Below are 27,507 nucleotides of genomic sequence, written 5' to 3'. Positions count from 1 at the left end.
ACTTAAACATTGATAAACGTGCTTATTTATATTGGTGACATATAATTTAGTTTGCAAATTTAGTCTCCCTAACATTACTCATCCACATTTTCACCCAATTCTATCCAGATCACGACCTTCATCCACCTTTTTAATGAAGAATGAACCTACTTGTATTTGTAAACCCTACTTTAGAAAAGTAATTGATAAAAAAATTGGACTACCTAGCAGTCCGAGACCCATTTTTTTTCTAAGAAAGAAAACAGTGTTAAGCAACATGTTTCTTTTGTCCAGCCAGATTTTACGACATATTTTTTATTGCGCACCAAAATATAAGATAAATGGCAAATACGTGTACTCACTCGCAGATATCACATATCACATGTTGCATATCTATACTACCTATTATCTATACCTCTATCACCGGTTCTTTTTTGTTGTTAATCTACCTCTATATATTTTTATTCTACCAGTATTGCAAATTAATTGTATTTTATTTATTTACATGTCACAAATTTTGATAATCTATCTTTTGTATCATCTACCTATACGATAGGTTTTTGTCCATAATTTACATATAACATAGATTATTTTTTATTATGTATGTCACATGTTTTTTTAGTCTACCACTACCACAGATTAATTATATTAGCTACATATGTTATACATTTTTATTTTATTTTTTATCTACCTCTCACAATGTTTCTTTTAATTTTTGATAAACTTACAAGATTTTTTGTATATGAGTTTTTTTTTTAAAAAAAAAACATAAATATATGATAAACGTAACTTACACGTGATCATCTACCTATATGATAGGTTAAGATAAAACATACAATTTGATGGAAAAATCAAATCAAGCTCCATTCTTGGTTTACAACAAAACACCAACAAAATGAGAAAGTAAAGAAATAGGAATAAGGAGACCGAGGCAAATCTGAGTTCGTAACGAGGCTTACAGATGCCTTCCCACAATTACGAAGAAGAATTTAGGCACAACCCTTCCATAGTTACAGAAGAGAATGCTACTTGCCGACGTTGTTGTGAGATCCGGTCCGAAAATATATTTATTTATTTTACAGTTTTAGGAAAATGATTTCAAGGGTGCTTGGTCATTTTTTCTTTGGCGTTTGCAAGTGAGTTTAGAATAGATGGATAGAGCTCGATCCCACGAGCGTTTAAACGTAAATTGTTCATGAATCAGAGTTGAAACGAACTTCGTTCGACCACCATAGGTGACAAATCGATACTATGAAGTTTTGTGCACTTGCCATCTTTACCAGAAAAATTTACCGTCTTCCATCCACTTTTGGACTTCGTTGCAAGTGCAAAAGTTGTTCCTATTGTTGAGCTCTACAGGCATATAAAATTTGGTGTCATTTGGAGGTATTGAGAAAATTGGGTTTATGTTCGCTGACAAACACCACGCACAACGGCGTGTGGGGAAAATATGAAAATATCAATTTTAGATAGTGATACGTTCTTGATGTCCTGAGCCCATACTCAAGGTCCATTTTTTAAAATTCGATACGGTGGTTTGATTATTCGAATTTTGGAATAATTGTACCGCTGTACGAATTTCATAATTGAGGAATCTGACATTTGGATTGTCGTGAACTTGAAAATAGAATGTTGTTGAGGATTGATGGAGCTTAGTTAGCTAATCACGATGATGTCACATTCCTGGTTGACTTGTGTCTCGATTTATGTGCAAGTACCAATGTGACTCGTTTTGCATATCAGTCTTGATAAGTTTTCGAAGTGGAGTGTTGTGCATGAAATTAGGTTCTATCAAAGCATTTTTGGTTTGTCAAGAACATGTGACGTCTCAGTGCTGTGCACATCGTTTTGTGTGACAATCCTGTTGTGGTTATTTTGGAAGTGCGTTGGACTTCAGGTGAGTTGACTTTAATATTATGTGATAAGTATTTTGCATATGAAATTTGCTTGTTATAAACTTTGTGTGTATAACTTGGATTTACAAATGGTTATTACCCAGTTAGTGTATATATATATATATATATGTATATATATATGTATGTATATGTGTGTGTGTGTGTGTGTCTATATATATATATGTAAGTTTCTAGAACCCTACATCCTGTTAGATTTCATGAGAGGTTCTAGAATTCTACTGTGGTTCTTGAGAGGTTCATGAATTATGTGCATAGTTTATAGCTGGTTTCACTAGAGGTTTGTTTAGGACCCTACTTTGCGTATCCTTGTTCCCGGTTCCATGAGAGGTTTTGAAAGGGATAACTTTGTGATATTTGTCGCTCTAGCCCTATGATTTTATTACATATATGAAACTATGAATGAGTGCCCATCAATTATAAAAAGACAGTTGGATGCCTGTGTGGGTTCAATCAAGATTTATGAGAGGATATTTTACATATATAAAGGATTGCGAAATGTTTTTAAGCCGCATATGTTATATTATTATCACTCACACGAGCTTTATAGCTTATTCGAGTTTAACTTTATCGGTGCACCATTTCCATGGTGGAGGGTTGTTTTGCAGAGTAACAAATAGCGGTTAGAGAAAATGTTTTCAAAGATTGTAGTGCAGCTGGTGTGTGTAGTGCACTCAAGAGTAGGATGGTTTCCTTTGCAATTTCGTTTCAGCTGAATATCGACTTGATGTATTATTGTACCGTTACTTCTACTGCCATGTGTGACATATCTCAGATTGAGGTGTGACAGTTGCCGTGATGGAGTTTGATTTGACTTTTACATAAATTGGAACATGAAGAACAGAGAAGAAGAAGAAGAAATAACGAGAAATTAGGAGACGAGTCCATACTTGGATAAGTAGAGGAAGAGAATTTTTGTAATTATCCTATCAGTAGAGATATAATTATATTTTAAAACCTCCCATAGTCAAAATTAATCATAAATTGAAGGAGAAGATAATCCTAAATTCAAGGGATATATTACGGGTAAATCAGGTAAAGGAAGGTGATTTATTGAAGCTAATTCAATGCAATTGACTATTCATAATGGGAGAGCCAGTTAAGCTTTATACTGAGCTAGTAATAATGTGTTTTGATTCTTGTTCAAATTTACTTTTGACGAGAATTGAACCTAAAATCTCTCACTTACTAGTGTAGAGAAATATATCAGTAGACCGTAATACTAAAGGCAAGTTTGAAGTTGTTGTGCTGTGAAAAAAAAACAACTCTGTTTTCAGAAGCAGGAGTAGAGTTGCTTATACTTTATATTGTTTTTGAACCATGATTTTGACAAAACGCACATTTTTTTTTCATTTACCAAACACAATTTTAACTCAAATTAAAAAAAAAAAAAATTAAAATAATTTCAGCAATGCCAAACCAATCGTAATTTGGTACATCAAGTGCTTAATTGTAAGGAAATAACTTAAGTTGGATAACGAAATTAAATAAATAAGCACAAAAGAAGAATAGAAAAAAATGTAGAAGTGGGACAGCCACCTGTGTCGGCGTAGAAGGCAGCAGCACGCCCAGTACCCACAATCGCACTCTCACACAAGTCCCCCTCACTCTCTCAATCCAAAAGTAGAGGGAGAGGGGAGAGGGGAGAGGGGAGAGGGGAGAGAGGAGAGAGAAAGAGTGAGAGTGAGAGTGAGAGAGAGAAAGCAAGAGAGTGTTTTTACTTAGAAAGTTGGCTACAGTTTTCTTGACACCATGATTAGCCACTAACCATATTCAGATAATACACACATTTCAACTGAACCAACCACCCCTAAAACGGCACCGCTTTTGGGTAATGAGTGGCCACCAGAGCAGCGGTTGGCGATCCATGGATTGAAATCCGAAATCCGCCATTATTTGGTTTCGAGAAATGGCGTGAGCTTTGGAGTAAATGTCACGACTCAATCAGTCAGTGAATCTTTCTGCTTCAGAGCCATTGCTGTAATTAATTCGATATCTCAGTGGATCGAGGGAGCAAGCGATGGAGTCCAGGATGGATCAGTACGAGCTCATGCAGCAGATCGGCCGCGGAGCCTTCGGCGCCGCCATCCTCGTCCACCACAAGGCGGAGAAGAGGAAGTAATTTATATACTTATATGTCAATGTGTGTGGAGAGAGAGAGAGAGAGAGAGAGAGAGAGAATTGTGTAATGTGTAGATTCAGATTTGATGTTCATTGGTTTTGATGCATTTCTCAGATATGTGTTGAAGAAGATCCGACTCGCACGGCAGACGGAGCGGTGCCGGCGATCCGCCCATCAAGAGGTAGGTTCAATTCAATACTTGAGTTCAAATCCTGATTTCCCTTAGCACTACTTGCAATTTTGTATATATTTGTATGTTTTCTGTAGAAATTTGGTTTCCTTATATATGTTTGGGAATTTGGAATTATAGATGGCTCTTATTGCTCGAATTCAACACCCGTTTATTGTCGAATTTAAGGAAGCCTGGGTCGAGAAGGTTAGACACATTTCTTTTTTAGTGAATCGGTGTTCGTGTGTGGGGATGCACATATTGAATTTGTAGTTTATCTTTTTTCATTTGTTTTTTTCGTAAATTGGAAGTGATGCATTCATAATGTAGGGTTGCTATGTTTGCATCGTCACTGGATACTGTGAAGGTGGAGACATGTGAGTTGTCGCAGTTAATACAAACTTGATTTATTGGCCTTAACTTGCATAATGTCATACTCCCTTAATATTCTTTAAACCATTGTTCCCATCTATAAACTAATTAGGGCCGAGATGATGAAGAAGTCCAATGGGGTGTATTTCCCTGAGGAGGTTAGTATACTCATCTCTCTTTCCAAATCCGCAAGCGCTCGCACGCACACATTTATTTTCCTTCCTGATGGTTATAGTGAATGTTAGAATTTAATCTTATGGCCGGTTTGTGTTGGTGAATGGGGAATTGCTCAGAAACTCTGCAGGTGGTTCACACAACTACTATTGGCAGTTGAATACCTGCATTCCAATTATGTTCTACATCGTGACCTAAAAGTATGTTTGCCAATACTAGCGCTTGTCATCTGAATTTGCAGTTTTAGGGTTTTCAAGATTTATATGTTGTTCTCTTTTGGCAGTGTTCCAATATTTTTCTTACCAAGGATCAGGATGTTCGTCTTGGTGAGTCAACATAGATTTGAAAATTGTTTTAGGAAATTTTAGATCTTCATTCTAGATTTTCCGATGATAATGTGTTTGTCCTGATTTTGTTCATCTTTGTATGGTGTGGATACAGGGGATTTCGGTCTTGCTAAAACTTTGAAGGCAGACGACTTGGCTTCTTCGGTATGTGCTACACATGGGAATTGCTTTTATCCTCTGTATGTTATTTGTTTATCTTAAAAAGCTTTCATTTGCAGTTGGAATAATTCATAGCCCAAGATTTAGTGTTAGAGTTTGAATTAGATATGATTAATGTTGTTGTTGCTTCCAAATTTTGATTCTTTAATTGCTAGTAATACAGTGGTGCAATATAGTTCTATAGGTTGATAATGACCCTGGATATGCATACAACCATTCGATAGTAATGTTATAACGGAACTTATTAAAACATTAGACCAGTATTCCAAGGTTCTAAAAGGCGCTAGTCAGGCGGCGGGCAGGGTCCTCGCATCTAGGCGGCACTTAATTTTAATTAACTTTATTTACCAACATATAAATGAATAAATGTCTACTTATACTTAAAAAACAATACATAATTTTATTGGATACATAAATTGCAAAATAGAATGACATATAAATTATAAAGTACTAGAACATATAAAAACATGGGGAACAAGCATGTAATGACCGTTCATCCAAGTATCCAACAAGTCTCTTACAATTTATTGAAAAAATAAAATGCAAAATGGAAGTTATCTATTTTTTGTCTAAGTGAGAATCACGACCTAGGCGGGTCTAGGCGGGAGGTGGCTTTTCTTATTTTTTAAACGCCTGGGATTAATTGTGGCAGTGGCCAACCTAGGCTGGGACTTTTAGAACACTGCATTATTCTAAGTTGGTGTGGTTTTGTAACAAGCTACTGTTCAACCTTTTCCTTTACCTTCTAAAATTCCCCTTTGCTTGCTGCCGTACGAGAACAGATGAAAATTCTATATATATATATTGCATAATCTTTTGTCACAATTATTTCCATCACAATCAAATTTCTAGCTTATCGTTTTAAGTTTTAAGAAATTAATTTTTAGAAGGTTGTACTGTTTCAACATAAAATAAACAGATTTTTGGTGCTTATTCTTAAGAGTTCAGTAACTTACCCCTGATGGTGAGAGACATTAGTGATATATGTGGAACTAACTGTTTTCCTGTACTTCTGTGTAGGTTGTGGGGACCCCCAATTACATGTGTCCCGAACTTCTTGCAGACATTCCTTATGGCTTCAAATCTGATATTTGGTCCCTAGGTATGTCGCCTTATAAGTCACACATATTAGATATATATTCCTCTGATTTATATCTTTTTTTTACCTGTGGTTGAAAATTGATGATTGTTTTGCCAGGGTGTTGCATATATGAGATGGCTGCTCATCGACCTGCTTTTAAAGCTTTCGTAAGATTTCTTACAAAATCTTATTGATTCAAGTTCTGTAATTTTTTGTATGAATTAAATGGACAATCAGTTAACTTTTTTCTTTTATACCAAAAGAGTAAAAGGCATAGATATAACTCTAATTTGAGTAGATAAAAACAAGAAGAACATCCTAGTGTTGCCTTTTCTTTTTTTAAATATGAGTTTATAGGAATTCTCATCATGTCCCTGTAATGGAGGCATCTGTGTGTACTTAAAAATGATTTTCCATTTTTATCTTTGAGGTGACCTACAATTTACCCTTTCTCTTGAACCTCAATTACCCCAAGTAAATTAAAGATCTTATCAATAGAGTAATTTTTGTTATTTACAGTCCTAGAGTCTAAATTGCTGGTCCGAATGGCTTTTCTTCTTGTAATGAAGATCTTCACATTATCATATTTTCTGTGCAAACCATCTAAGTGCTGTTTATGCTTTAAAACGGTTTATGCGTTTGGGAAGAGCTACCTGCTTCTGGCGTCTAACTGTTTTTCTCTTTAAATATTAAATTCCGTTGATTGTGGGGTTCAGTTTTTTTCTTCCATTGTTAATGACTTTCTTCAACTAGTTGACTTTTTTCGGTCACAAGGGATGCAAGAAAGAGGAGGAGCGCCCCCGCCCCCCCCCCCACCCCGGTGGGGTGGATTTGAACTTGGGCCTTGGGTGTGAGGGTAAATGCTGTGGAATCTTATCAGATATTTAATGTTTGCATTATACACCGTATTTCAGGATATGGCAGGATTGATAAGCAAGATTAATCGTTCCTCTATAGGTCCTCTTCCTTCATGCTATTCTCCATCCTTGTAAGTTATTATCTGTTATTCTTAAGTTTCATTTTCTTCAAAGTTGCACCACAGTATCGGGCTATAGCTCTGCATTATGCCCTTTTATCATGAAAGAAATACACAATACATAGATGATATATGCAACGCTGCATATAACCACAACATAAAAGGACTGTGTGTGTATCGACAGGCCACTACATGCAGACACAAACATAAACTATCATATTTGAGTATTTTGAAAGGATGTACATAAACATGCCCTGTTAACATAGTATTAAATGCTTTTCCTGCTGACATAGAGTGGAGAAACACAAGTTTCCACCTTTTTTTTCCGTTTCCAATAATGGCTTTATATTGTTGAAAACTGGATGCTCTATAGTATTATAATCAATCTGTTTGTAACTATGTATGCAGGAAAACACTAATCAAGGGCATGCTGAGAAAGAACCCTGAGCATCGACCAAGTGTAAGCCTTCTCTCTACAATGCTCTATGTCAAATCGACAATTTTGAGGACAAGAACTGCGTACTAATAATTACTACTGTATTTTATCAGGCATCTGAGATTTTGAGGCACCCTTATTTGCAGCCTTATGTTGATCAGTATCGTCCATCCTTTAGCACTCGAACAGTCTTCTCCCCGGAGAAGCGTGTATCTATAGGTCGCGAATCTCGGAGAAACATGGCAGAAAGCCAAAACAGTAATGGGTCAAGCAGTGATAAAGATAGTTTGCGTTCAATTGAGAAAACTATTCCAGAAATGGACTCACACTGTGATGATAAAGCTACCGAGACAGATTTGGTTTATCTTGAGGATGAAGATGGCTCTGATCAGCTCCTGGCTACCAAAGAACATGGCCAAAATGTGTGCACTTCAAAAGTGGAAGAACAACAGTTGATGAAACCACCTCATTCTGAATCTAATGTTGAATCGAGGCATCCAAAGACCATTAGGAATATAATGCTGGCTTTGAGAGAAGGAAAAACTAGGGAAAATAGCTCACCGATGAGAAGTAATCGGTCTAAGGTTGGTCTGCCTCAAAGAACTGACATAGAAACAGTGTCTAGAATACCCAAGCTGAGTGATTTTTCTCCTGTCATAAAGCCCAGTCCTGATACAACAACTGTTGCATCTCCAAAGGCAATCCCTGATTCTTCAAAACGGACACAGGGATCCCATCCTTTAAAGCATCAGGTAATTAGTAGTTATTATTTAATATTTATTATCTACTATGTGTCTTGAACTGATCATTGACGTAATCTGTTTTTTTTTATTTTATTTTTTTGTTGCAGTTACCCATAATTGAATCCTCACCGAAAACTAAACCCAGACATGATGGTACTCCTCCCCCTGTTCCTATAAAACAAGTTGAAGATGGACTTCCTAAGCCTAGGCAAAGAACCCCGCCTACGCTGGCTAGACGTCCTTCATTTCCTGCATGGATGAAGCAAGCGGGGGTCGATGTTCCAAATGCAGTGAGCTATGGTACAAGGATAATTCCAAAAGAGATAAACCAGGAGCCTGAAAAGAATCCTCCTCAAGTGCCCAATGGTTGTTTAACAAACTCGCAAGAGCCTCAAAGATATCAAGAAACTAGTTCGAAAGGATTGCAAACGGACAGCAGCAATTCTGTCTCCTCTTCTGTGTCAGTTCAAGGATTTGAGATTTGTGATGATGCAACAACTGCTTTTGTTGACATGAGAGAGCAGGTGCGTCCAAATTATGGGAGCGTCACCCACACTGAGAGTACAGAGTCTCAACCGAGCTGTTCAGCTGCTTCTCATTTTCATTCAGTGATGTCGGAAACGGCTGAAAAAGATGGGAATGGTAATAAATCTGAATGCTTAACTGAACCCTCTGAAGCTATTCTAGATCTTCAGAATACAGCTGCTGGTGACGAACAAGTGAGTTTAACTGCCACTCCTGATCTCCTTGATCCGGTTTCTGAAGAAAGATTTATTTGTAACGATCGTACCCCTGTAAGTAGGCCCAGTTGTGTACCTGATACAGTGGTTCAAGCAAAACATACATCTACATCTAGTGGTCATGACAAGTTCACTGTAAGGGAACATCTATCCCCAGTAGTGGACACTACCCTTTCTGTTGCCCCTGCCATTTCATCGAGCCAAAATTTATTTCAACCAGATCGAGGAACCAGTTTGCAAAATCAGTTAATGGAAAAGTCGGCTGCAGCTAATCTCCCCCCTGCTTTTGATGACATCATACATGTGATTAGGCATAGTAGTTTTCGTGTTGGAAGTGATCACCCAGTAATGGAAACTGTGGAGATGGGGGTTCAGAATGTGGATGTTGGTAAGCTGATAAATGTGGTAAGGGATGAATTGGAGATGCGAAATGCGACTGCCCCTGTGGCTCTTAAATCATCAAACTGCTCTGAGACAGTGAGCCCGAAATCAGATCACTCTGATGTAAAACAACCTGAGACAAGAAGCCTTGTACCTTCAGTGAAAACATCTGAGTCCTCTGAGCCCACAAGGTCCAGTCCTCCTACGACGGAAGAGGAAATACCAGAGAAGGAAATCATGGATGTCAAGTCTTTCAGGCAGAGGGCAGAAGCGCTAGAAGGACTACTAGAATTGTCCGCAGATTTGCTGCAGAGTAACAGGTTGGAGGAACTGTCAGTTGTTTTGAGGCCTTTTGGGAAAGATAAAGTCTCCCCAAGAGAGACGGCTATCTGGTTAGCAAAGAGTCTAAAAGGAATGAGGATTGAGGATGGCGGGCGGAGTTCATGAAGCATTCTCCACTGTAAGCATTCTCTGTTTCTTGTCATGCCATTTGAGAAAATTCAAATCCGATTTGAATTACAAAGAAAACAACCAGGTCTCGACTTTTCGCTCTTTTTTTTCCTTTTTCTTTGTCCTTGATTTTGTAATTCTTTGCACGTATTCGGTTGTTGTACATAGCGACCATACAAATTATAATATTGTCTACTCGCCAAATGTACGATATGGTGTAGTTTGCTGTCAATGTTATTGTTTAGGGTTACACGAAGTATTTGCTGAACTTATTGATCAGGTTTGTTCTTTGTGGAAATAAAACAAAATGATGGTATTATATGGAGAGACGAAAACAGTTGGGTACTCGTGACAATTCTTTGGTTAAGATTCGATTATTGTTTTTCAGGCTTCTACTACACAATACTTCTTCAATCAATGTTCTTTGGGAAGCACTTCTTAGTACTTTTTCAAGAAGCATTTGGATTTTTAATTAACAGTTTGATGTGTTTCTTAGAAAATCACTTTTGTCGGAAGTGCGTATGAGCAGAAGTGTTTCCTGTAGAAGAAAATGTAAATAAATAACGAGAGTTTTAATGAAAAGGGCTTTACAGAACAAAATCTTTAATAAAATATAGCGTCATGAGCCTTGTAACGCTAACCAACACCCATGTACATGAGCCTTATCACTGATAACGTTAATCGTTAGTGAAACCCATGCAAGGAGCCTTATAACATTGCCAGTCGACGGTACCCACGTACATGAGCTTTGTCACTTATAACTTAAAATGTTAGCCATCAATAACATCCATATACGGAGCCTTACAACTTATAAGGTCACCTGTCGGTAACACCCATATACATGGGCCGTATAACTTACAATGTCACACATCGGTGACACCCATGCACGTAGCCGTATGACCTAACATAAATCTCCCCTTAAATTATGAATCTAATATCCAATGACTCCCTCAAACCTAGTTTCATAAAACATGATATGTATATATGTGTGTATATTTATCCACGAACATGCAATCTCCAAATCAAAGATTTAAGTTAGTTACCCTTCTACTTTTATTCTTGGACATGCAAGTGAAATATTGGTCTTTACCAACCCTTCCATGTCGATTATACGTTTAAAAAATTCATATCCCACCCATACCTCTCTGTGTTTCCCTCTCTCTATTGGATCGAGCTCGTCCGGAAATTGATCGATGAGTTCCTCTCCGACTCCGAGGTCGCCTTCGATGCAACTCTGAAATTGGATCGGTTCTACTCTTCAGTCGCATCCATGGGCATGGGTATAGGAATCTGAGCATGACAACGTAGATGTCTATCTTCAGGGGTGTTAAGCCTTTGTTATTGAAAATTCTGTAACTTTCCAATTTTGTAATTTCCGTGAGTGGTTGTCATACAAGTGACTTTTGGCTTGATTCCAATTTTGTAATTTTCGTTTTGTTATTTGTTTTCACTTTTTGTTCTTAATATTATAAGAAATGTGATAGGCAAAAGGATGGATGGAGATTGATGATGTGAGATAGAAGAAGAGATAACAAAAGTGTATGAAAAGTAGAAAACAAATTCAACTAATTTTAAATTTTTATTTTTCGCCTTCATTTCGTGTATTTTTCTTAGACATTTCTCTCCATTTCTGGCACCATCCTTCAATTACTCTTCCCTATGCCTCATTCCTTATGCATTTTCCATTTACCATAACACGAAATGAAAAAAAAAGGAAATGGTAACAAAACAATTCTAAATTAGCCAAGCTAAAAATATCTGCACTAAATTTGCCAAAAGAACGTTGTTATTATTTTTCACAAAAAAGAAAAATCAGACCTAGCTTCTAGAGAAAACGTAGAGCAAAAGTCGCCGTAGATAAAGAAGGTGGGAGAAACACTTCTGCTCCACTCCCTCTTTCTTTTTTCTACTTTACTGTTAACACATCACGACCCGGAATGTCCACTAGAACTCCAAATCGAGCTATGTTGGCCGACACCCAGAAGGTGACGAAGCCATAAAGTATAGTGATGTGAAAAAATGTGAATAAATTTAAACCTAAAAGTGCCTAAAGACAAGAGTGCGCTATGAGCGGGAATGAACTCATTTCACACGCGACATCAAAGCATAAGTAAAGTACAGTAGTGTGGGTAAGGATCATACCTTCAGAGGTAGCCACCTATACTGAGATTTGCCAAGAATCTTTGTCGATACGAACTTTCAACAGTTAAACCTAGAGGGACGAAAAATAAGGGTGAGTGGGCCTGAAAATAAAGTTTTAATAAAAACCTTTTGAAAACGTTATAATCCCTCGCTGTAAAACCTGTATAGTTTCCAGAAAATAATACTACATATATACGAAAACTAATGCACAAGGCCAGTAAAAAAAACTGAAATATGCCATGTCATAACGTTTCAACACTAAAAGATGTAAGCCAGGTGTGAAATCAATATAAAATAGTATGCCAGTTGGAGTCACCTAATGTCACCTGTACGACGGAACCTATAGCTCATCAACCTAGTCCTGCACACGAGTCGGAACCACCTAATATGGTCTATACGACAGGCTGGGTGTAAATAGTACGTTTAAGTGCTACGATCATGTGAAGACTGTGCGAAGTATCGCAAGTCACCTACGAGTCGGAACCACCTAATGTGGTCTGTACAATAGGCTGACACTTGCCTTGGATCCAAGGTGAGCGTGTAGTGCGGGAGGTGAACAATCACGTGAAGGCTACGCCCAGGCCTCGGACGAAGCACTAACACCGGGATGCAGGATAATGAGCACTAAATGCATCTAAACATAACCATGCACGTTGCAATTACTATCATCACTATGCACTCACCTGAAGCTTATATGGGCTTCTGCAACGTCATGCAATAATATGCATAACTATACTAATGCATATACTAAAATGCAATGCAATTGACATGACATTTAAAAACATAAATCCATTTCAAACCATTTCTGGGAAAATGGAAAACATATATACGTATATAAAGAAAACCAAAAGTCCACTCACCTGGAATCCGAGCTACAACTCCCTAGCACAAACATTGAGGCGTCATGAACGATCGACGCCTAGAACAATTATCAAACCATATTTCAGAATCCTTATCAATAGAACACGTAACTTACATATCCTATTCGGGAAGATCCATGAGTCGGATTCCCAATCCATAAGTTCCTAATATCCTCAAATATTATATTATGTACTATAACATATCAAGGTTTGGTGACGATCCAACGGTCGGATCGTCGATTCATATAATTATCAAGTAACGCACCTTAATCAAACTAGATTCACAATAATCAAATCACATCATATGGATATCAAATCTAAGATCAAGATATCAATTTAGTGTAAAATGGCATCAGCGGCCCACTGGTCACACGCCGCCGCCGGTGGCGGTCGGTCACCTTGACTTGCTAGAAAATTTTACAGGCAAGTAGATCTCGATGAGGGGAGAAATTTTCATACCTGGGCCAAAGTCCAATTCGGCCAGGAAACCCTTGAAAATAGCCTCGAATCGCCGGAAACCCTCGAATTTAGGTGTTCTTGATTCGACTCCAAAACAACTCCGACGCCTCAGCCATTGCATGGGCTTTGTTACAGACCTACGGAGAAGTCTAATGGTGGTGGTAATTGGAAGAACACGTTTCAGATTTGGTGGATCTCGGCCACAGATCTCATGACACCCACGGGTTCATTTCTTCCTGAATTCGAGCCTAATCTCCTCAAATTTGATATAGAAATGGGAGAAGAAAGGTCTATATGATGATTGGAAGTGGTAGATTGACTCAATCCATCGGAAAAATGATGAATTTCGCCAGAGAAACCTATGGGTCGCAACCGGGTTCTTGGGTTAAGCGGAATCCGGTTTGGTTCCCTTCATGATCCTCCTTTCTCCTTTCCTTCCTTTCTCACTTCTCTGATCGGTCACTCTCTCATCTCTCATATCCTCATTGGTCCGGTTTTCCCCCTCCTTTCTTTCCTTTATCTTTTCTCCCAACCGTTCCTTTCTTCTTTCTTTAAATCTAGGCCACACATATGGCTTTCCAGATTAAGCTCCAAAAATCTAGAGCTTTCTAGAAAATAATCAATTTACTAAAATGCCCCCGACTTTAAACGTTAATATCTCATTCATTATAACGCCAAATCACGTTCTGTTTGCTTCCACGCGTTTGTAGTGACGAGTACTATGAGGATATGCCAAGAAAACGAGTGTTACGTGACACGACAAGGTAGTCAACAAAAGTCAACACTTTGCCTCAAAGGGCATTTTCATAAATTCACTTATTAAAATTATATAAACTGTAAAATTGGGAACGGGTCGTTACAACTGTGATCAATAATAGTCCTATTTGAGCTGATTAAGTTTGTGTCTAAGCTTGCTTAGATTTGAGTTCTCCATCACTTTTTATTTCTTTTTTTTCCTTTTATTTATTTGTTTATTTTTTCAATCTGATCCTTCTCCAAAGGTTCTCCCTTCTTGGTTTTTTTGGGTATTGTGGGTTTGGAAAAATATGAGGTTGAAATTCTGTGAGGTGGGTATTCTAGATTATAGTGTGGCTCTTGTTTATGTTCGGTTAGCCCTTTGGAGCTTGCGTCTTTTGTTCATGTCTCATGGTGGTGTTGGCGCGATTTATTATGATGAACTAGTAGCTTCGTTGCTGGTTTTCATGACCGCATAGTCCTTTTGTAGTTGTCATTATTTGTTTCTTTTATAGTTTCTCTTAGGAGTCGGGACTGCTCATTTGTAAAGATTGTTCTCTTATTAGTTTCGTTGGCGATTTGTGCATAGAGTCTCCCATGAGGCGGATTATGAAGTAATTGAATTTTTGGTTGCCAAAACTGAAGTTCTTTTGGTTTTGGGGTCCTGGATGTGTTCTCATGCTATTCACAACCAAAGATTCGTTGATATGACATCCATTAGATTGACTAAGTTGACCGCGTTTTTTTTTTTTTCTTTCTTTGGAGTCATTTTTGTTTGAGGAACCTTCGGATTTAATCTAGGATGCCCTGATTGAAGTTTTTCCTTTTTGGAGTCCTTTTTTTTCGCTAAATTATTGAAAATCTATGACATTCCACGATTTAGGTGTTGTTATGAAAAATTAACATAAGATGAAGATGTTCTTGACACTTAGATAAAAAGGAACATAATTTAGGGTAATTAGTATAACTGATTAGTTTTTGAGATTTGATTGCAGAAATGATTAGGTTTTAGTAACTACATATTGATCATATTGATGACTCAGACAAAAAGGAATATATTTTAGGGTAATTAGTAGGAATGATCAGTTTTTGAGATTTGATTGCAGAAATGATCAATTTTTAGTAATGACTACACATTGATCATATTGATGACTCATTGTCGTCATTGTGTGATTGTTATGTCTTTTTTTATGACTCGTTATTAAAAATTTCAAAACCTAATTGCCCTACTAATAATGAACAAAATTTGGCTGCTGAACATTTAGCAAGAAATTCTGCTAAATAACTAATCTGGCTTCTCAGTAATTTGACACATGTCCACTCATTTTCTAAAAATTATGCAATATTAAAAATAACCATATAAAAGGCTAGAATAACCTTTTCTAAAAAGGTTTGCCGATTCCTTTAGATTGTCCAGAGAAAAGATAGGTAACGAGGATTTCGATAGTGGTGCGAGCCATAACATTGTGGATGACGATGAGGGAGTCAACTGCATTCAGTGCCCAAGGGCCAGTGAGATTACCACTCTTCTTCTTCCTTGTTGGAACCCTAGAAATGGAGATTCCATAATGAGTAATTGCTCTGGAAAACCCCAAACATAGAGTTTGTAATTGTCCTTTAGATTAACAGACCGACAAAGACCACAGCAAAATGAAATGCCAAGCAGGGTGTGAGCCAAAGCAACCATGTCCCATTCCCTTTCTCCTTTACTAGTGAAGAAGAAGAAGACGTATTGAAATTGGAATTGGAATTGGAATTAGGATTTCAGAGACCACATTCAAATGGCTAGGGTTTTTGGGTGAAGAAGAAGATATTGTTGGTGGTTTTTAAAAACCTTGGGTATTCAGATTAGGTTTAAACCCCTTGGCTTTTCTTTTGTTTGGAGTCGACATCTATGAAGAGAAGAGACAAACAGAAAAGAAAAGAGAAAATGACTAGACAAATTGAACGCAGTTGGCATAGCCAAGCTTTGTAAAATAGTTATTCTACTATTTTACACAGTTATTTTTAATAGGGCAATGCTAAGGAGACCAAATTTTTTAAACCAAATTTGCGAACCAAATGATGTGGTTGTCGATGATTGAAATTTTAATTAAGTGTCGGCTAACGTGATTATCTCTTATTGGTGACACATCATTTGGTTTGCAAATTACGTTTAAAAACCAAAGGAAAAATTCTCTGTCGTTGGCTCCTGCCTTTGGCTTTGGAGTCAGAGGCAATCTTCTTGAAATTCATTTTTCGTCTCTTCCCTCTCACTTTTTGTTTACTTTATTTGGTGTAATGTGAAACTTTATAGTCACCGTCATAGTCGTCGTCTTTTGACCCACGCATACAGTTAACACAAGGTTTTGAATTCAATTATCACCTTCGATATTAGGTTGAAGCAGGAAGCCATTGAAGATGCCGAATTGCGTTGGGGTTGAGTTTAGTCAGTACGACACTTTTAGTTTAGCCGATGTAGTGATATGGCTTTTAGATGTCCAGAGGATGTGGAGTGGCGACATGATTTTCCTTTTATTTTGTTTCTATTTAATAATTCCCAAGAATTATCTTGAAGTTTGGTTGATTTCTCTATAGGAGAGTTTGCTAATTTGATTGCTCTCTATAGGAGAGTGCTTGATTTTAATTTTTACATTTTGATGTGCTACCTCTTTTGGATCTATGTGTGAAGCATTGAGCTGTTTAATTTGCTGGATCTACTACTCATTTGGTGTTCTAGGATCGTGGTAGTGATTAGGTGATGCGATAGACTCATAGGCATCGTACTCCCTATCCTAATTTATGGTTTGAGATTTTGTTTTCACATGATCTTGCTGCAACACAAAGGTTAACAATTTTATTGATCAGTGTAATCATGTGGTTCCTGATGAGCTTGGACGGGTACTTGAAGTCTTAGTGATGTTTATTGTAATATTTTTTAGATCTACTTTGCAAGGACTTTTTTGGAGCTGAGTTCTTCAAATCATTGAATGAAATATAGTACTCTTTTTCAAAAAAAAAAAAAAAATTGATATCGTTTTTAATATTGTTTTCTTTTTTATTGCATAATTTTTCAGAAAAGAAAAAAGAAGTGGATAGGTGTCAAACTGCTGAGCAGCCACATCGGCTATTTGGCAGAAGTGGACATGTGTCAAGCTTTGCTCTCGAATAATCTCATATTCTTTACTTAACTAAATTACTATACTTTATAAACACCGGCGGCAGAGGACTCTCTTCCGTTCTCTTCCCCACAAAATTGATACAATACAGGTGATAAACCCCCAAAATCCCAAATCCCCCACAAATCTTCAAACCCTAATGACCGACCCTTCTAGGCCCGTCACCGGCTACCCAGCCACGCCCTACGCCCAGCCTAACGGCGGCCACCCCTACTCCAGCTACCCCACCTACGCCCAACCTCAAGGTCCCTACTCCAACGCCTATGCCGCACGCGCCACCTTCATCCGCCGCTTCGTCGGCGCCATGATCGCCCTCTTCGTCATCGTCGGCTGCATCATGCTTGTGATTTGGCTCGTCCTCCGCCCCAAGGTCCCCGACTTCCGAGTCGACTCTCTCTCACTCACCAACTTCAACGTCTCCTCCTCCTCCCAGTCCCTGAGCGGCACGTGGTCCGTCGGCTTCTCCGTCTACAACCCCAACAAGAAGCTCAGCATCCGATACGAGGAGGTCGTTTCTTCCATTTTCTACCGGAACGGCTTCATATCGGAGACTCGTGTTCAGCCGTTCGCTCAGGGGACGAAGGATCGCAATTTCGTGAACGCCACTTTCTCGGCGGCGAATTCGTTCGTGGACGCCCCCGTGGTTCGCGGGATAGAGGTGGACAGGGGACGCGGGACGGTGAGCTTTAACGTGAAGGTTTTGGCGAGGGTCCAGTTTCGGAATGGCGGGTGGAGGCTGAGGCGGCGGCTGCTGAGGGTTTTGTGCCGTGATGTGGCGGTTTCGGTGTCTTCCAATAGCGGGTCGGGTAAGCTGGCTGGTGGATCAAGAGATTGCCAGGTTGCTGTTTGAAAACGGAGGACTGCGATTGGTGTTAATGGTATTTCCATCTCTCACGTTTTTCAGATTAAAGTCTTTGGAATTGTCTAAAATTTAGAATCTAGAAACGTGGTGTTGTACGATTACTAAGATGAGTATATGAGTTTACGTTCAGCTGCTGTATATGTTTTAACTTCAATTCTTTTCTTGTTTTTGCTTATCAGCTTCAAATTTCGTTGTTTCTTAAATAGTACGTAGCATTGAGCACGTAGTATTGAATGTTACGTCTGAAAATTCACAAATAGAAAATAAGCACATCAATTAAACACTTAAGTAATAGTATGATCATCAACAATCGTGTTGTATATTTTACAAAATATGATTTAAAAATAGTCTCTCTAGCATTACCCGGCAAGAAATGCAGAAAAATTTCAGAAACTTGATTTTGATGACAAACCTGCAAGTTAGATTCTTTACTTTGTTTCTGGTCATTTCATTTTCCACTCTTTTCCCATTGGAATAATGCTATTTATACATCCCAAATTACTTTTCACACACTTTTTTTTAATTTCTGTCTGTTGATCTTCTTCAATTCATTCAATCCAACGGTCGAAAAATAGAAGGGTGTATGATAAGTAAAATGGGATGTCTGGATATCACACCTTTTTTCCATTTGGGAATTTCCGTTTTTGAATCTTCCCCACGACCAAAGAAGTGACCTTTTGCAAATGCTTTCCCCTACTTTGCAGTCTGTCGCGTGTAATTTTATTTCTTTTCTGTAAAGAATAGAATCTATCTAAAACATGAAATCATGAGAATCTGATTATCTTCTCCTCATCTCAACTCTTCTATTGAATACCTCCTACTTCTATTACGATTCGATACACACGTTATAAGATTGTACGCGGTGTAGATTAAATGACGATTGAATTGAAGATTAAATCCATGATTTGCGCAGATTTAGACTTTGGCATTTGTTTTGTGACAGACTTGCTGTTTCTAGCAGAATGACGTCATGTGTCTAACTCCCAACTTAGCTACGATATATAGAATTTTTGGTCCAAATTTCATCGTTTAATAGGATGGCCTTATTTTTAGTGGAAGAATTTTTTGTTTATTAAGTGATCCCTTGGACCTGATTTGTGATGCCCTATTTGATGATTGTTATTGTTTAATTACTTCAATAAAGCTATCGTTTCAACTCAAAAAAAAAAAAAAATTAAAATCAAATAAAATAAAAAACCAAACTTTGAGATTTATCATTCTCATTCCCTAGCAGATTCCAAGCATCTTATGTGCTAAGGTTATTGTTTGATACCCTTTTTCTTACGCTGCGCCAGTACGTCTTTCAATAGTAAATCCATCATAGAAGTGTTCCAATAACAGGAGGCAGATTCTCTACCCTCCCATTTTCCGTGTCCTTCTGTTTGTGTGGTTACGAGTAAACCACGTCAACATTTTATATTACTATTCTTTTTTGTCTCATTATCTTTATAAAAAAAAACAATATAAAATGTTGACGTGGTTTAACTGTGATAAGAAAAAAAAACAATAGGGTACGGGAGGGCACGGGAAGTGGAAAGGCAGATAATCTACCTTCCCTATAACCACCTATAACCACCCAAACCCAACGGATTTTCGGGAACACCCCGGGAAGTGGAAAGGCAAATAATCTGCCTCCCCAATAACCACCAAACCCAACGGATTTTCGAGAACACCCCCACTATTTGTTTGTTAGTAGTATTATTATTATTATAGCGATATAGTTTACACTAAGGAGAGGGAGACTTCAGCTAAGCCACACAATATGTAACCTAATTTGGTATCGAACTTGCCATTTACGAGATTCGAACCTAAGACCTTTCACTGTTTTAACTTACATATAAAAATTGGTACAACTATATCTATTTTCTTATTATGTCCGACCTCGTTTTGCCAAGTTAGCTAGAGCAATGTCAACACCCTCTACACCCATATTCATATCCCCTTTTTATTGTTTAGATGAATTTAGTGTAATTTATATGATGTAGTTATTTTTTTATGAAAAACAATAGCAATTTTACATTCATCTTAAGAAGATGTACAAACTTCAAAAAGGGTACTCTATATTTATTTATTTATTTATTTTGAACAAATGATATGATCTGCAATAAGAGGGTGGGGGTAGGCTTAGCCTCACAATGAGCTAGTAATAATGTGGTTCAAATCACCTTTAATGAGGATCGAACCTATGATAAGTGAAGAAGAATACCACTAGACCGTACTATGTGGCAAGAGGGTAATATGAGGGATTCTACATCTCCAAATTTTCATCTCCTGTATATGGGGGATTTAGAACACTAATTTCCTTAATAGGTACATAGTGTACCACAATGAATTACGGTGACGGTGACAAAAAAAACAAAAGAAATATAATGATAATATGGTCAAAATTGTGTGATGTTATTTTTTATGGTAGCAAGATACTTGTTTATATACAAAGAGAATCCAACTCCAAAAAGGGAAGAATTGTGAAAATAAACCCCAATTAAAACGCATCCAACTCTTTTGCAACAAAAAAAGTAGGCAAATATGGCTCTTGTAGATCATATCAATAATTTAAATGTCCACAATTAGATGTTTTTGTACCAAGGAAGGTATTACTTCTTCACCAATACTCATTCAATTACTTCATTTTGTCTTTTCTTATATACGGTGTTGATTTTTCTTTTATTTTTTAGGGTATCTTTTTTTTATTTGTTTCCACGCGTTAACAATATCTAAGGCCAATTAAATTTCGTACGTAACAAAAGTTGACAAAGCAACTATAAATTTACCTAAAGTTGTACAATTAGGTTTACCATTTAGTTTGAGAGCTTTCCTATACATCTGCGTATTCCGAAAAAGCTTGATCCATCAAACCATTGCTCAACGACATGGAGATGATCTGAAATCTGGTTAGTGAACTTTATAAATTTGTTATTACCGAAAAGTGTTGTTTAATTAATTTGATGTATAACGATTGGCATGCATATATAATCGCACGAGAGAGAAACATATATAGCATGGAGAAAAGAAGGTGAAATAGCTTTTGTTTTCTTAGTAAGGAATCAATACATAGGTTGTTTTTAAAATTATTTAACTATGTTAATTCATAATTTTTTTGACTAAAATTAATGCAAGCTACACATTTTACTGAATTTTGAATTTCAGAGTGCCAAATATGTACATATATTTTAAATTATTTACATCCATCCACATATATACGTTGAGTAGATAAATACTTGTACTTCCACTTTTATTCCACTCTTGCATTCTTTACATTTATCATCGGAATACATGGAATTATAATTTTTATTAATACAGGATTAAGATTAGTTTGGCCATCAGATATTTTCTCTTCCCTTGTATACAATCATTAGATTCATTACAGTGTAATATATTTAAGCGATTATACCACCATTAGTGTATGGGATTCCATCCAAACTTTTCGCGGTGATCAAATTATTTAATTATTTTCTTTTTTGGTAAAAAATTAAATTATTTTTTAGTACTGCTCAAAATATATTTTGTCCTCTCTAACTTTGTTTTTCTATATACATTGCAAACTGGCCCCTTTGTCAAACTCCCTCTTGGTAAATTATCTCACAGAAGTCCGTACGTGTGCATACGTTTAGTGCAACTTCAACTTCTTCCTTCACCTAGAGATCATATCCGTCCCTTCGCTTCCTTCACTCCCTTCACCACCCAGGATCCAACTTCCCAGAATGAGTGAAACAAACACCGCGGGCAACAGCAGTGGCAGCCGCCACCAGCTCTACATCTACCTCGCTTGGGGCACCGGTATCTTTGTTGTCCTCTTCGCCATCGTAGTCTTGCTTGTTTACCTCATTCTCAGGCCCTGCCGGCCAAGCTTCATTCTCCAAGACATGACTGTTTACAACTTCAACGCCTCCACCGCACCACCCTTCGCTCTCACCACCAAGATGCAGGTGAGTTGTATTTATAACTCTATTTTCAGTAAGCGTGTCGGTTTTGTGTGTTCAAATAATATTACTCTTCTTAAATTTATCTAATAATTCTTTCTTCATCTTGTATAAGCTCAACCTTTTGGCTTCGCTCTTGTAGGTGACACTCTCCTCTACAAACCCTAATTCTAGGGTTGGCATAGCGTACCAATCCGGCATGGACATCTACGCCGTGTACCGAGACCAGCAGATCACGTTGGCATCTCTCTTGCCTGGAACGTACCAAGGGCACAAAGAGCCTGTGGTGTGGTCGCCGCTTTTGAATGGCGATAGCGTGCCGATATCTCCATTGTCCGGGGAGGCCTTTGCACAAGATCTGAATGCTGGGACGGTGATGATAAAAATCAAGCTTGACGGGAAGGTGAGGTGGAAGGTGGGCACTTGGATTTCCGGCAATTATCACTTGAACGTGCTGTGCACGGGGAATATCAAGTTTGGTGATATGATCATCAAGGGTATGCCGACGGATCCTTGCATTGTGGAAATTGGTCTATAACTCTCAATTGATTTCTCTCTTAGCTACGGTTTTTTTTTTTTTTTTTTCAATTTTGTTCGTGTTTTCTTTAGGGAAGATAGGATTCCCTTCCTCTTTTTTTTTGGTGACTTTGAAGGATATTCTTTGGTCTTATATATTAAGGTACTCAAGGAACAAGAACATCCATGAGATCATTACATTTACATAGATGGTTTTCTGTCTCCTGAATCTTGTGGTGGCAACATTTATTTTTACCGTTGCCTTTTGAAATTTTCTGCCTATATACTATGGCGACAAAGGTCATCAGAGATTATGACAGGATTGACTGCGCTGGCCAATTTGTGTCATAGTTACGTTATCATCTCTCATAATTCATGTAGAGTTCAGTACTTATTCAAATAGAATCTCCCTTGCGTCCAAGGAGACCAAGGCACTTTATTCTAAAATCCAGTATAAAAGAAGTAGAAATTGTTGTATCATCATATCCTGCTTTCCCGAAGCATGTGTTTGGATCGTGTTGCATGAAAAGTGTACACAAATTGGCAGCCACATTCCTAATGGTTTTGAGTATTTTTGACACAGTTACAAGGTAAAATCCTTTCTTTTTTGTCATCCAAGAAGTCAAAGAACGATGAACTTTGGAACCTTGAAAGGATTTTTGCTAATCTATAATTGAAATTCAAAATAGGCATTATACATTTTACAACAATCAGTCAGGAAGGAAAAATAGTTCAAAAGAACCGCATGCTTATCGGTTTTCCAGTAGTAAAGAAACCAGAATTCGAAAACCCTAGATTACTGCAGAGGCATGCCTGCTGTCCTTCGTGATCGATTATCAGAAACATATATATACATCGATCACAACTAGATACTACCATTTGCCCGATGAAACTTTGCCCAACGAATGGGAATTGGTCGGTCAATTGGACTTTACCCAAAGAAATACAAACGTTCGTCGGACAAAAATGGTTAACGTTTCGGTTTCTTTAGAGGCCTTTGCCCCATGAATGCCGTTTGATGGGCAAAGGGTCCTTCGTTGCGTGAAGTTTTCGCTCCAAGGGAAAAAAATTGGCACGTGATATGGTACCCTTTGCTCGACGAACAATTCAAGGTTTGTCACACATAAGTATTTATGATTTGTGGTTTAGGGTTTAGGGTTTACATTCCGCAGGGTAAAATATACTATTTTGTCATGCAAAGGTTACAGATATTTTGGTATATTCAACTCCTTCGATGATTTTCATAGTTTGCATAATTAATTTTAACAATTCAATCGTCAAACTTGTTTGTATATACTCTGAAATCACATACGCCAAAAATACTAAAACAAATTTTGGAGGATTAGTCAACAAGACGAAACCCTTTGACGGTTAGAAACAGAAAATCAGGATTTAATGATTATTTAAGCTCTAATTTTGATGATTTTTTTGACAATTACACTCCTGGATCCTAGAAGGAAATAATGAAAGAACCTAATCATCAGTTCATATATTTACACTAGTGTTTGTTGAATAAACACTTACGTTCTACTTAATGGAAGTATAGAATAAACTCTAAGTGTTTGTTGAATCTATTGTTTTGACAAGATAGGCAGTTTACAAGGCTAATTTCAATGATCCAACCGTTAAACTTGTTTGTATTGTCATGCCCCGAACTCGACATACGTCCAGGATTGACACTTGACGTCACCATGTACCTGTACATCTATGATGCCCCACCTCCAAGACATGGACAAAACACCACTCAAGGTCCAATTGCATAGTAATTTTTTGTATACTTCATGGCTGCATCTAAACTCCTCGTTAGACTGCCTATGTACCTTCAAACGGGATCAAGCCTTTCGTAGTTCACCATTCATTAAAATCTGAGATTTCTAATAGTACTATATAGTAGAAAATCATTTAGCTTCAGAATTACTCAAACGAATTCAACATGCATGCTCACTCAATTCCAGGCTATATAACAAACCCATATATCAACCAAGGTTTTTCATTCACATATATCATAACATTTTCTAGCACAATTCCACTACGATAACATACAATATTTTAATGAACCAACGATGCATGATATTGACCTTTAACCATATTTATCAACAAAATATAAATCAATCATAAACCATAATTGATAAACTGATAAATAATTTAGCCAAAAATCCTGAATGAGTCACCTACACATTCATCGGCCTTTCTAATTCAAAACACAAAGGTTCTCAAATATTTCATTAATAAACATGTAGAGAATTAGTGCTAGAGTGACACAGAGGAACCTTAATGATTCCTAAAAATCTAGCTCCAAACTAACTCAACGGAATCTCGAATAGAATATGATTCTGGACCACTCAACAAAATCTAACTAAAATATGGTCGCCTATCGAAACGTACCAAGTAGAACTAATCCTCTTAACCCTAAGTAAGCAGTGATCACCCATCACGGATATACCAAGCATGATCACCCCTGAAATACGTATGGTCCCCCATTATGGATATACTGACCAAAACCATATCCTAACTCTAGGTAATGATCACCCATTGCGAATATACCAAGCATGATCACTCCTAGAATGCGTATGGTTCCCATTGCAGATAAACCAAGCAGAATCATAGGCACAGTCGTCTAATAACGTAGGCAATGATCACCCATCGTGGATATACCAAGCATGATCACCCTAACATATGTACACCCTTATCGTGGATATACCAAGCAGGACTGTATCCTATAGCTCTAGGTAGTGATCACCTATCGCATATATACCAAGCATGATCACTCTTAGAATGTGTGTGGCCCCCCATTGTGGATATACTAAGCAGAACCATATGCATAGTCTAATCGTGCAAGCAGTGATCACCCATTGCAAATATACCAAGCATGTCACCCCTGAAATACGTATGGCCCCCTATCGCGGATATATCAAGTAGGACCATCCATGTACCACTGCTACATGATTCAGTCACATCATCGTCCAACCTACTTCCTACATCAACACCTATGATTTACAACATGATCACATACACTAGTGATTTTCTAAGACAACTAAATATCCACTACTACAATATTAGCTTTAGGTGGCGGATGATGGTGGCGTATATTAGAAAAATCATGTCGGATAAATTATATCTGACACATCATTTAATTAGTGGCTGATATTAGAAAAATCCTGTCAGTTATATCCGACATAAATTTCTGGCGGATATTTAGTGGCGGATATCAAAAAGCTCATGTCGGTTATAACCGATAGTATTTTTGAATCCTTTTTTTAAAATACTTTTTACAGATCCTGGCGGTTTTTAAGTTAATGGTGGCGGTTATAACAAATAGAAATTGACTATTTTATTATTTTACCTTCTGGTGGTTATTATTTTAGTATTCTAGCGGTTATAACCGATAGAAATGAAAATTTATTATTTAAAATGTTATATTGATTAAAATAAATAAATAAACACATATTTTAAATATATTTTTTTTACTCATGACCCTAAAGTCTAATGAACCCAATTCCCACAAACCATAAATTTTCTGAAAGAATAATAACAACAGACTACAATCTGAAGCTCTATCATTTTTGTAATAAGGATTATGCTCCCTCATAGGCAAGCAACAAGATACAAAGAAATTCAAACAATTTTTTTTTCAATGCGTCACAAAGCATATTGTTTGGCACATAATCATACATGAACATTTGGTGTACTCTATCATGTTTGATTTTATTATTTTAAAATGTTATATTGATTATAAATAAATAAATAAACACATGTTTTGAATATATTTTTTCACTCATGACCCTATTGGATATATATGACACGAACAAAGCAAAATTTTGGACGGCCGCCAGAATAATCTCTTAATGTTTTTTTTTTGCGATTTTTTACACATGCTATCTCGGAGTATATACAAACATATTTGGCCGTTAGATCGTTGAAACTAATTTCGTAGAATGCATATCCTATCAAATTGATAAATTTAACAAACACTTAAGAGTTAATGTTATACTTCCATTAAGTATAAAATAAAATTTATCCACTAGTGTAAATATTTTAAATTGAAGACCAAATTCAATCATTACATTCTTTTAGGGTCGAAGAGTGTAGCTGTAAAAAATCAACAAAATTGGAGTTAAAATAACCGTTAAATTATGATTTTTCGTTTATAACCATCGAAAACTCTTGCTCCGTTACCTAATCTCTGAATGTCTGTTTTTTATGATTTTTTACCTAAGTGATCTCGGAGTGTGTACAAACAAGTTTGACTGTTGAATCGTTGAAAAAAGTTTTGTAGAATGGGTATCGCATCAAAACAGTAGATTAAACAAACACTTAGAGTTAATGTTATACTTCCCCATCAAGTATAAAATAAGATTTTGTGGTATCCAATAGAGTAAATATTTTAAATTGAAGATCGAATTTGTTCAATGCATTTTTATAGGGTCGAGGAGTGTAGCTATAAAAAATCATCAAAATCGGAGCTAAAATAACCGTTAAATTGTGATTTTTCGTTTATAACCATCGAAAACTTTTGTTCCGTTACGTAATCTCTGAATGTTTGTTTTTTACGATTTTTTATGTATACAATCCCGGAGTGTGTACAAACACATTTGACGGTTGGATCATTAAAAAAAGTTTCTTAGAATGCATATTGCGTCAAAACAGTAGATTAAACAAACACTTAAGAGTTAATGTTATACTTCCATTAAGTATAAAATAAGATTTTTGTGGTTTCCACTAGTGTAAATATTTTAAATTGAAGATCAAATTTATTCATTGCATTCTTATAGGGTCGAGGAGTGTAGCTGTAAAAAAAATCATTAAAATTGGA

At 37.0% G+C, this 27,507-nt stretch overlaps 3 protein-coding genes across 4 annotated transcripts; all 3 read left to right on the top strand.

Annotated features, from left to right (window-relative positions):
- Positions 1-3,817: 3,817 nt before the first annotated feature.
- Positions 3,818-10,367, top strand: LOC103960733 (serine/threonine-protein kinase Nek5). 2 transcript variants are annotated; one of them, XM_009373210.3, is made up of 14 exons: positions 3,818-4,010; positions 4,129-4,195; positions 4,325-4,390; positions 4,514-4,560; positions 4,668-4,713; positions 4,849-4,929; positions 5,013-5,055; positions 5,171-5,220; positions 6,256-6,337; positions 6,434-6,483; positions 7,231-7,304; positions 7,701-7,752; positions 7,842-8,480; positions 8,579-10,367. In XM_009373210.3, the coding sequence occupies exons 1-14, from the start codon at positions 3,913-3,915 to the stop codon at positions 10,037-10,039; spliced, it is 2,856 nt and encodes a 951-aa protein (XP_009371485.2). In that variant the 5' UTR covers positions 3,818-3,912; the 3' UTR covers positions 10,040-10,367. The 2 variants fall into 2 exon arrangements, with proteins under 2 accessions (XP_009371485.2, XP_048427223.1); XM_048571266.1 differs by lacking the exons at positions 3,818-4,010; positions 4,129-4,195; positions 4,325-4,390; ... (1 more) ...; positions 4,668-4,713; positions 4,849-4,929 and having other exon boundaries at positions 5,026-5,055; positions 5,171-5,255.
- Positions 10,368-17,422: 7,055 nt separating this feature from the next.
- On the top strand, positions 17,423-18,433 carry LOC103963679 (uncharacterized protein At1g08160). Its single transcript, XM_009376515.3, has one exon. It carries the CDS (start codon positions 17,536-17,538, stop codon positions 18,244-18,246), a length of 711 nt encoding a protein of 236 aa, XP_009374790.2. The 5' UTR covers positions 17,423-17,535; the 3' UTR covers positions 18,247-18,433.
- Positions 18,434-21,959: 3,526 nt separating this feature from the next.
- Positions 21,960-22,716, top strand: LOC103960777 (NDR1/HIN1-like protein 1). The gene is made up of 2 exons (XM_009373260.2): positions 21,960-22,184; positions 22,321-22,716. The coding sequence occupies exons 1-2, from the start codon at positions 21,960-21,962 to the stop codon at positions 22,714-22,716; spliced, it is 621 nt and encodes a 206-aa protein (XP_009371535.1).
- Positions 22,717-27,507: the final 4,791 nt, after the last annotated feature.

Source organism: the organism of the source record quoted next, unplaced genomic scaffold (assembly GCF_019419815.1).
Source record: "Pyrus x bretschneideri cultivar Hongxiangsu unplaced genomic scaffold, Pyrus_bretschneideri_v1 Contig58, whole genome shotgun sequence".
Lineage (NCBI taxonomy): Eukaryota > Viridiplantae > Streptophyta > Magnoliopsida > Rosales > Rosaceae > Pyrus > Pyrus x bretschneideri.
The sequence above is the reverse complement of the archived record's forward strand: the minus strand, read 5'-3'. Positions and strand labels throughout refer to the sequence as shown.